Consider the following 11,613-nt stretch of genomic DNA (forward strand, 5'->3'; position numbering starts at 1 on the left):
CTAGTGTAATTGCTTTCGCTGCTCTGGCGGAGCATTCTCCTTTCGTCAAGCAAGTTTTGATACACTCCATGTGTGTAGCTGGCACACTGTGGGGTTCCCGTGTGCTTGCTTGGTGTGCTGATGTATCAGTAGGTTCGGACACTCTGAGAGTTGCAGTTTTGGACTTCCAAATTCTTGTGAGAGAATAGGAACCCTCATTGTCGCTGGCCAGTAAGGTGCGATCAAATCAGTTGCAGCTTCCTCATCTGCTTGATTTTCTGCAACACCTGTGGTATTAGAGCTGGAGGAGGAAACGCCTAAGCGTTTAGTCCTACCCCGGAGATGCTTGGAGCATCTGTTGCCCATGCTTGTGGATCGAGAATCGGAGAGACGAATGTTGGAAGCTGTTTGTTGAATTTTGTTGCAAACAGGTCTATTAGCGGAAATCTATCGTCTGTATGATGTATCTAAAGGCTTCTGGATGTAACATCCATTCCATCGGGGATGGTTGTGTTAGACGAGATAGGGCGTCTGCTATCACAATCTTGGCTCCAAGAATGTGGCATGCTCTTATGTAGATGTTCAAGTCATCTATTATGCTGAACAGATGAAAGCTGAGGTCTAGTAGATATCTTGACCTTGTTGATCCTTGTTTGTTGATGTAGAACGCCACTGTGTCCGTGTGGATTATCAGTTGTGCATTCCTTAGTATGTTGGACCAGTGTAGTAAGGCCTTTACTACTGCTTTCATCTCAAGCATGTTGATATGCAGATTGCTCCTGACTCAACAATTTCCTGCTGCCACTTCGTTATCGAGGTGAGCTTCCCAGCCTTGAAGTGATGCATCTACGTAGAGATGAGTGTTGCACTCCGCTCTGATGAGTAGATTCCTCCGCAAATATTCGACTTCCGAGTCCACCATAGAAAATATGGTTTCAATCCGTCCGGTAGTCCGAAGGAGTCCAGACTATTAAAACAGGCGTCTACGAACACCTGTAGTGGGCGCAATTGTAGTCTTCCTCTGTGAGTCATGTCTTGTGCTGACGTTAGAAGACTGAGTAGGCTCTGTCAACTTCGTAGTGGTAACGGAGAGAGTAGTGCTTGAGATACCATGACTTGTATCTAGACCCAACGATCCTCTGAGACGACCTTGTCATTCTGTGGCGAGATGAAACATCTTCCCAGAATCTGCTCATGTTCTATGTTGTAAGTACGTAGACAGTGGAACCCTTGCCATGTCCGTAAAGGAAGCGAAGCAACGTCCGGATCTGTGACTGCCATCGTTGTGAAGTCTATAGATAGTAGACTGGCTGCCGCGAGCAAAATTCGTCAAACGTATGTTGTTGCAATTCGCCAGATAAACAGTCTTCAATCTGCTGACAGGGAAGGTCTCTAAATCCCATTAGACAGTCAAATCACGCTGTACCCTGCTAACTGGACTGTAAATGAAGTCCTCCTCCCAAGTTGAAATGTTGTTTACAATCTGTAGACAACTTCCTGACACGTGAGCGATGTCCGACTTCTGCGCAGGGCGTTGTCTCTCATGGACCAATCAAAATGCAGCATTTTGAATCCTTTCAGATTCCCGCGATGTGACGTCATCGGTGTTGCAGGAAAAAGATCCGTGTAAAATCTTGTGCAGTCGTTGATTTCTTCATCAACACTCGTCCTTGTCCGTACCCTCCCGAAGTTACACGAGTGACCACGTGTATAGAGGGCTAAATGGAGGGCGAAAAATTCCGCCGCGTGATACAGCTGTAGGTAGACTGTCTCCCTGGCTGCTGTGACTGTTCCTTGTTTTAAACATATTTTATTCAGGAGAAAAGGATTGGGTACAAGTTATACAACTTAGAACACCCTCTCCGTAGTATTTACATAGTATTATTTACATTCATTCTACAAGATGGACAGAGAAGAACAGAGCAGAAATATGGGAAAAAGAGGAACAATTGCAACATTTAAGAAAATCGTTTTGAATGACAAATATATGTTTGAACAATTTTAAATATGTTTTGATTTATGTGAACAGTCAGATCTGCATTGCCATGTAATAGTAACTCATAGGTTATATCCACATTTGTAATACTGCGTAAATTAGTCATCATGATAGTTCTCTGTACTGTATATAATTGACAGTCAAATAAGTAATGATGAGAATTTTCACAAACATTTCCACAAGAACAACTTGGGTTATCTCTTAAACCAGCACGGAATAGATCATAATTCAACTGACTACAGGTGTAACGTAGTTTTGTAAGGATGATGTTAGTGATTCTCGGTTCCTGTTCCTTCATTCCTGAAGATAATGCAGTCGTCATCTTATACAGATGATCAGTTGAAATTCCATACTTGCTTAGGGCTGTTGCTTGTAGACTGTATTCATCGATCTTAATGAAGTGTCGTATAAAAAACCCTTTGTGTTGAATACACAAAGGTTTTTGTAGAGTTGATACTTATAACTTCAGTGTAAGTTCTACCCCGGTAGTCGTTGATGATCTTGTAGTTCACATCAATCTTTGAAGCCTTCATGAAGGGTTCCATGTGGAGTAGTGGGAATTCCCTGGCTTGGACGTCGGGGATATGTTGACTGTGGAACTTCATAACCTTACCAAGGTTGCGCTGAAATTCTCCGGTATTATCTATCAAGTCGTTATCTCTGATCCGCGACGACGTGAGTGCCTGAAGATCTGCACGCAGGTGAATGATCTGTATATGGACATGAGTCCCTCCTGGATTCTTAAGAAGCATCTTTAACCTTCATGAATGTGTAGGTTCTCAGCGTAGAGGAGTTTTTTGCAGTTAATCCCGCTACCCTCTTCTGATGTAGATATATCTTTTTGAAGATCCTGAATCCTTTCTGGAGATCAGTCTGAAGATCTGCCTGAAGACCTGCCTGAAGATCTGCATGATCGAGATGAGGGTCTCGTTGATAGCTCTTGACCTGTCTAACTGTGAGACAGGGTCGATAGGTGGAATCGTGAGTGTGTCTATATCATCATTCAACATCAAGTACGAGAGTGCTTTATTGGCCTCCTTAGAGGGTGATGCAAGTTCCAAACCGTTGGCCATCAATGACCTGATTTCAGAGTCGGAAATGTTTTTTAATAATTCCGCCGTCATCTTCCGATTTAGCAGTATCATGCTCTGAGGATTGATGTCTCCTAGTGTCGGGAGATCTGTAAGGCGATCTGTATGAAGATCTATGTGGTGATCTGCGTGGTGATCTGTATGGAGACCTGCGTGGTGAGCTTCGTGGCGAACCATACGTTCGCGCGAACCTGCGTGTAGGTGAACAGCTCTGTCGAGGGTTGGAGTCTTGTGACGAATCTCTGTGCCTTGGCAGTGGTGTAGATTCTCTTCTCCTTGGTAACGAACACTTGCGCGCAGGTTCGTGACGAATGTTCGCATCTGAGGTAGATGACAATCTGCGTGGGTTCGGCGAACGTCTTGTCCTTGAGTGTTCGCCGAACGTAACTGGTGTAGGCTCTACGTTGGTAGGACTTCCAGACCTTTGTGCGGACGTTGTAGTCATGCTTGCGTGCAGGTTCGTGACGGACGTCCGTATCTGACGTCGATGGTGATCTACGTGGGTTCGGCGAACGTCTAGTCCTTCCGCCGAACGTAGTCGGTGCAGGTTCCACGTTGGTATGGCTGCCAGATATTCGTGCGGACGCTGTAGTCGAGCTGGAATCTTCCTGTACGCTCTGCAGGACGTTGGTTCCCAACGGACGTGGTGTGCAGCTCAGTTGACCTTCACTCGGGTTCGTCGCAGACGTCGTCTTCGTCGCAGCTCTCTCGCGTGCGAACCGTTGTTCCATCAGATCCAACATCTGTTGGGTAAATTGCTGCATAAAGGCGCCCGGGTTGAAGGTCTGTGTTGTCTGTTGTAACGACGACGCATCTGAGACGGATGAGGCTTCTTCCGAAGGCCGTTGACCCTCTCTGCCGAACGTCTGCGTTGATAGGTTGTCCCTTCGTGAGTCACGTAGAAGACGCCTTCATCTCTTCTTAGATGTGATCTCAGGGCAGAGGATATATTCATTCCAGAGGGATCTATTTCTTCCAGAGGGACGATCTTTTCTGCATTGCCCCATGTCGAGACTTCGAGGCGAAGTCTTAGTTGTAGCTGACTTCTTCCTCTGGGAAGATGATGCCCTAGTCTTCTTAGACTGCGATGAGTAATTATCAGATGTAGATGACCTCTTCCTCGGGCCAGCGTTGTCTACGGCAGAAACCTCCTCCGTAGACGACCCCGTAGACCACTGGAATGGTGAATCTGCGCAGACACCAACTGCAGGTCCTCTGCAAGCTTAGCCGGTTTAGACATGTCGTGTAAATCTTGTCTGGACCTGTCCTTTGCACGTCTAGACAGATAATATGAATATTTGTAAAATGCACTATCAGACAGGTGAAAACACAACTGACAATGAGAGTCAGATAAACATACGGGCTTGCAATTAGGACATAGGTTATGTGGATCAACAGCAGACAATCGATACCTACAACCAGAACAAGATTTCATCAATTGTAAACAATCTGAACAGTCACGTAAAAATGTGATAAAACAGAGAAATTTGAGAATTAATTCCGTAGAATATTGTAGGTAAATGTTAACTAAAGCCTTATACAGCTAATTTAGAAGAAAGGCCTAAATAATAAAAGGATATAATGCCGTATAGGGGACAAGGTGCTCTCACAACCGCCCACTCGTGCGAATCAGGAGAGAGTGAGGAGCATGGCGACAGGTGGCGCCGTTTTCCCGCCAAAACCTGGGGAAGGGAGATGACTCCTGGTGAGTGATTTTACGTCCGCTTTTTTGAAGGGAGCTTCAAAAGGGGATTCAAGTGTTCCACTAGCATTCGGAAGGAAAGGGAGACAAGCAATAAGCATGAGTCAGGATAAGGAAAAATTGTACAAATATAAGAAGTAAGTAAAACCACTATTCATCCTCGCAATAAACTCCTACTCATGTTTATGTTTTAATTCTTATTACGACATTATACATACCTAGGCCTGCTTTATGTAATAAAGCAACAAGGGGAAAATTCAGATACAAAGAATAGTACTGGCAAGCATAAAGACGATGAACGTTTACATGATAAACATTATCAAAGTTCATGATAAATTTGCATACTTTTACATAGTCTCATCATAACCACCTAGTTAACTCCGACTTTGCATAGATTGAAATCTTCCAAAAGGATATGAGTTTGTACATTTTAGCCAGCAGTCAAGCAAATGTGCGTTCCATTAATACCATTAGATGCTAAACACGAACTTGTGCGCTCAAGATACTAACTTGTGCGCTCAAGATGTTAACTTGTGCACTCGAGATGCTCAAGATGTTCAAGATGTTGCACTCGAGATGTTAACTTGTTTGCTTAAGAAAACTAACTTGTGTGCTATATATATTAACTTGTGCACTCAATATACGAACTCGTGCGCTACATTTTATTTGATCAGGTCCCTTCAGTGCTTCCTTCCATAAAGTATTGATTAAAGCGTCCGTAATATAGACTTATTCATGTGAAGACAGACAGCACATGCGCATATATACTGCTTGTTATAAAGAGGGATGCACTTTGTTTACAAACCAAGGTTAGATCAACTATTATGTTGCTTGTAGTGTTGCAACATGTTTTCAGGTTGTGCAGGCAAACAGGAATGAATGTATGTCTAATGGTAAGTAAGCTGCTTAACAGAGGGAGAAGAAGATAGTCACCCTCTCACATCTTAACACTGGACGAACATACTTTAATACTGGACAGTCGTCCATCTAAATACAGGTACACATCTTAATATTGAACAAGCACAGACACCTTAATAATGAAGAGATACACACTAATACAGTAGAGATACGCTCACACATCTTTAAGTGTAAAAACACACATCTTAACAGTGGAGAAAACACTGAGACATATCAATAGTACTGCAAACAAAAACACAACACACACACGTTTCTTTATAATGGAGAAACACACTCACACATCTTGATGCTGAAGAAAGAGCCTCCCTACTGAGGTTGTTCCTGAATATTCAATAGTGTGACTGAAAGCAGAACTGACAATCCACGATACAACCACAGGCAATCAGTTGTAGTTTTTACTGGATCAAATTTAGTTCCTTCTTATAAATCACCAATGGGGTGCCAGGAATCTATTCTAACGGGGCAGTTGGGTAGCCTAGTGGTTGAAGCATTTGCTCGTCACGCCAAAGACCTGGGTTCGATTCCCCACATGGGTACAATGTGTGAAGCTTATTTCTGGTGTCCCTCCCCATGATATTACTTGAATATTGCTTAAAGTGGCGTAAAACTATACTCACTCACTCACTCTATTCTAACATAAGTGTCCATCGGGAACCTATGGGGAACAAATATATATTGTATTGAAAGTGAAACCTCCCACTCTAAGACAAAAATCCTGTATAAAAAATAAATCAATTCAAGTTTTATTTCATTCATACACAAAATATAAGTACAAGTATAAGTGATGATGTTTCAGTCAAAATGAGGTGATGTAATCTATTTCATAACAATTTTAAAATTATGCATAATATCACCATAATTCCCTCTGCAAACCCAACTATATGCAAATGATTACTGAACTACCCTAGGGTAGAGTAGTGACATGGTAGACATGCTATGACACCAAGGCCCCTCTAACACCCATATGCTAATATTGTTTTCTGAAAGTACAGACTCTGCTTGCATGCCTATTTACATCAAGTACATACATTATTATACATATATATTGTCTGATAAGATCAGGCTGGTATATAAATGCACAGCAACACAATGTACATGATACAAAATAACATACTATTCATGATTTGAGAGCCACGAATAGCTGCAAAATTGCTGATGGGACCTAAAGCAACATTTATTACTCATGATTTGATCAAAGGTTGTACCAATATCACATGACCTACATTTGTAAAGGGCAATAACTCTCCCACGAGTTACAATGCTTACATTTTGAGATGTCTCTTCACATTGTCTTCAGAATATGAATGTTTATGTATATATATATATGTTACTAATAAAGCAATATAGAAATGGCAAGTACAAGATATTTTCAGTCTCAGGCACATTGAGATGAATAAATGTACAGATAAAAAGCAGATCTAAGTGTTAGAAGATATATAAGTGAAAATGATTTGTGACATGTTTGAAGAATATTATTCTTATATCAAGACAGTATGCACGTAAAATGTCCATGACTGTTTTCTCTATATGCCTATCCTCCTTTGAGATCTGTAGTGAACTTGTTCAGTACATTGAGTAGAATTTCCCTCTGGGCCTGTTGCCCAATGAAGCGAGTGAGAGTCTCAATCCCTGTTGACCCTACCACTTCTTGAACTTGACTGACGAGTCGCTTCTTGTCTTTATCCGTCAGTTCCTTCAGTACCTTGATCATTGATTGGTACTCATCACTCCTACAGTAGCCAATCACAGACCCTGACAACAAATGAAACACACACTGAAAACACGATCAGAAATTGTTGGTTTGATATGCAAAGGTCTACTGAACGCAAAAATATGCATGCAGTTCACACAAGCATCTAAAATGGATGCAGTAAAAAAGTATAAATAGAGTCCTTTAAATGACCAAAATATTTATTGTACAAATTCTTGAAAAAATATTAAGTTCCTGTTATTATGTAATATTTATTACAACTCAAAGTACACACACACAAAAAGAGAATAATTATCAGAAATACAATTGAATGAAAGAATTTAGGTTCTGTTAGTAACTCCTGTATTGTGAAACAGACATGTTTTTCAGTTTCAAATTTATATATACTCTACTGAAATAAAACATCCTTCTTTTCTAGTAAGTGAGATGAACTTCCCTCTTTCATCTACTCTTTCATCTACTCCGGAAATTAGTTATCTAAATAAAACATCCTTCTTTTCTAGTATGTGAGATGAACTTCCCTAACTCTAACCTGTTTACTTTTACAAACATCCTCAGTGCTTAAATGATCCTAATTGTGCCAGTAGCAAATTAGTTACCACCTTACTGACGAGACCTAATTGTCACACCACTTGTCCCAATTTTGGCAGTGAGATACAACACCTGCATGGTTCAGTGCACAACAGACTGCCAAAAATGGGAAATCATCTTTTCTGACACAGTTTTTCTCAAAGTTACTCCTTCAATAAGTTTTGATAATCACTTGATATTTAGTTTGTGATGATCAATTTCTGTGATCTGTATCAATAACCAACCCTACACTTACATTATTTCATTGCTTTGCAGGGTCACACAAATTACCTGTTGTAATACCTGTAGTTAACTATCGTCGATAATATTTTACTTAACCAAGACAAAACCTGTTTTAAATAAAGGTAGAGGAAACCTATTCCTTTCCATCATGAATATAAAATGTTTGATTTCTAATTTTGTTTACAAACCTGCAAGCCCTCCAATCATGGCACCAACAGGTCCACCGACCACACCACCAGCAATGGTACCCCCAGCTCCCCACGCCACTTGCTTGAATATACCTGCACAACAAACGAGCATTGAAGTCATCTTGCCTGAATACATCTGAACAACAAACAGGAAGTCATTTTACTTGAACAAATCTGAACTACAAACAAGAACGTATGTCATCTTGCTTGATTATATCAGAACTACAAACAGGTAGGTATATTTCATGTAAATATACTCGTATTCCAGCCAAGGCCTGCATTGGGCACTCCTTGGTATAGTGCTCAGGCGCCTAGTTATATGCTGGACTGGTAGGTATACTGGCTAGCAAACAGTTATCGCCGCATAACAGTTATCGCCAATCCATCAGTATCACACGTGTGCAGTTCCGGTCAATTACAATTCCCATATTTTTTCCCCACTTTATTTGACAACAATAAAGGACAGCAAAAGAAACTTTTGCACGGTAAGTAAGATAAGAGAAAAATTATGAATCCTAAATATGGCGATAACTGTTCGGTAGCCAGTATAGATCTATCTTCTGGATCATGAAACACCTGGGATGTGACATTGTAAAATCTCAAATAAAGCTTGTCTTCAAGATACAGTTTTTTCTTAAAATTTATTACAGTCGTTCACATGAATAGAAACATAACAAGAACTGTTTCCTAAGTGTCCGGAAACAGGAGTACGAAGATACGGGGAGACGGTGTTTTCGTAGGCTGAACCAGTTCGTAGACGCGGTGGATTCGTAGCCCAGATTGGTTCGTAGACGGTGATTTCGTAGATATGTATAAATAATTGAATAATAGTAACCAAATTAGTCTCCTGTACTCATCTGCGGTACCTGTGGCACTTTTCTTTAGCTCCTGGTTTGTTTCCAACAACGTCATTAAGTGGTTGTAGTAGGGCACAAAGGCCATTCCAAGAACGTTCGCAGCCATGGTACTAGAACTACCTGAAACGTACAAAAACGTCGTCGTAGATGTACAACAACATGACTGTAGAAAGCCCTCCGACATATGCAACGACAGACTGTTTTGTGAACAATAGTTACAAAAATTGAACACTTGTAGTACTTCACAGTGACTATTACCTGCCTGTCAGACAAGCCCTTTCCCTGGAAAACACGTCGGCTAATGTAATTTCACTTTCAACATTAAATCATTTCCGCGCAGATTGGTTTATTTACAAAGGGGGGTAACTCTCAGGGAATATCCTTTATAGTCCATTTCATCATTGTGTACCAACAAACCACATCGCCTCGTCTAAACGAGTCAGGTGGTGGCCTTCAAGCGTGACGCGAATAATGAAATGAGGATAGTAAGAGAGCTAGTTGTATGTTTGCTGTTAGCAAAGACAACGCAGCCAGATGGATGCTCCTTTCCAACTGCAATATATTGAAAGGCAGGGAAGACTCAACAAGAGAAATTAATTATATACATGTATGTACAATAGTCCCTGAGCCACACCTTGAAAATATTGATTTGACTACCAAATTGAGGGGCAAACAGTCACTATGATTTTCATATAGCTTAAGGTATGTACCTTTTGAAATTTACGTGATGGACACCTCCCATGCCCAGATGGCTGCCAAAAACCTATTTAGCTGGGCATGGGAGGTGTCCATCAGGTAATTTCATAAAGTACATACCTTAAGCTATATGAAAATCATAGTGACTGTTTGCCACTCAATTTGGTAGTCAAATCTCATCTGGCTCATGGACTACAACATAGTCACCGACGATTGAAGAATATAGCACTGGCCTTGTTCCAGTCAAGTTAATCTTCGTATTTACTATAAAATGATTCATAACCCACTGGACATGACATGTCATACTAGGAAATATTTGGACTGGTCACATGTATTACTTTCATCACGTATTCAGTAACCACATGACGTCGAAATGAACTTGAGTTGACCACACGTGGCTTCTACATACTTCATGTATAGCCTGCGTGTTGTACACAGTCATAACGTCGGGCTGTGTCTTACCCTAGGAGTCTTTAGCACTGAAAACTAGAGATTTATAGTGAAGATAAGCAAAACCATACATTTAGCATTCAGCAATCTTTCAACAATATCAATAAAATCCATTTGAACTGCTCTAATTTCTTTCACCAAATGAATGCACACAGCGCTAAGAAACTAATACTTACATCGGTCACTTGAAACTGCACCCGAAGCTAACTGTTAGACGCTAGATTCACATTAAAATCTCTTTCTACCGGGTACCCATTCACTGCTGGGGTGAACATATTCATATATCGAGCAAATTCTTTTGCCAAATGACATACATATATATGTAAAGTGTGGAGTTGGTGAGATGCCCTAGAAACTAAGGAGGGGAACTGCCGAACACGGTCTCTCATCCAAACTTTGTGACAGCATCATATCGTCTTTATCTGATTGTGCAGGAGTAAATGAATTATGCACACACTTACAATCATGGTGTCTGTGTTGCCAAAACACCACATATATCCTTTACAGTATTGTGCGTGAGATATCAGGATTTTCTTGCGCTGCACTACGTGTAAAGCGCCAACAGTATAAACACAGCCAGTTTTTTACTATTAGAAGTAAGGCACACCTAAAAATACCAGGATTATCAGCGTGAACGAGAGATTAGGGTGTCGCAGGTGGGGGCATCGAACAGCCATACTGCCAGAACGTCCGCCCGGCTACACAAAGCAGGTCATCACCAGACTAATGAGACGCGTCACCCTGACTGGCCAGACATCTGACAGTTCAAGAGTGAGTTTAGTTTTAAGCAGCATTTTGCAATATTCCATCAATATTACGGCGGGAACACCAGAAATGGGCTCCACACATTGGACACATGTGTGGAATCGAACCCGGGTCTTCGGCGTGACAAGCGAACGCTTTACCCACTAGGTTACCCAACCGCCCGACAGTCCAAAAACTGGAAGACCGAGAGTGATCACCCAGCAAGATTACTGTAATAGGGTGAAATAAAAGCATTTATATTATCTTCATGTGTTGCGTTATTTTTATCAAAATGTATATACATCTGTGTTGTTTTGGGTTCAACAGAGGTTCATTGTGTTCAGAATAAGCAGTTGTCGGCAAGTAGTGTTTTAAGTGCTTAATGCAGGTCTCTGATTGTTTTGGATCATTCCATTACAAGGTCATAGGGCAATTAGGTTATTCTATCTTTCTGTCAGTGATGTGATT

The 11,613-nt window shown here is 41.1% G+C and overlaps 1 protein-coding gene across 1 annotated transcript; it reads right to left on the minus strand.

The window, feature by feature from the left end:
• Window positions 1-6,406: 6,406 nt before the first annotated feature.
• Window positions 6,407-9,623, minus strand: LOC124258434. Its single transcript, XM_046692530.1, has 4 exons — window positions 9,514-9,623; window positions 9,265-9,375; window positions 8,399-8,491; window positions 6,407-7,438 (listed from the first exon to the last, which is right to left on the minus strand). The coding sequence occupies exons 2-4, from the start codon at window positions 9,359-9,361 to the stop codon at window positions 7,218-7,220; spliced, it is 411 nt and encodes a 136-aa protein (XP_046548486.1). The 5' UTR covers window positions 9,362-9,375; window positions 9,514-9,623; the 3' UTR covers window positions 6,407-7,217.
• Between the last annotated feature and the right edge of the window lie 1,990 nt (window positions 9,624-11,613).

Source organism: Haliotis rubra, unplaced genomic scaffold (assembly GCF_003918875.1).
Source record: "Haliotis rubra isolate DU_JTF1 unplaced genomic scaffold, ASM391887v1 Scf693, whole genome shotgun sequence".
Taxonomy (NCBI): domain Eukaryota; kingdom Metazoa; phylum Mollusca; class Gastropoda; order Lepetellida; family Haliotidae; genus Haliotis; species Haliotis rubra.

Coding starts and splice junctions, on each gene's coding strand:
- LOC124258434 (XM_046692530.1), bottom strand. CDS start 9,361: ATGGCTGCGAACGTTCTTGGAATGGCCTTTGTGCCCTACTACAACCAC. Junction 8,492..9,264: donor GCTAAAGAAAAGTGCCACAG/GTACCGCAGATG, acceptor TTTGTTGTGCAG/GTATATTCAAGCAAGTGGCG. Junction 7,439..8,398: donor CATGATTGGAGGGCTTGCAG/GTTTGTAAACAA, acceptor ATTTGTTGTCAG/GGTCTGTGATTGGCTACTGT.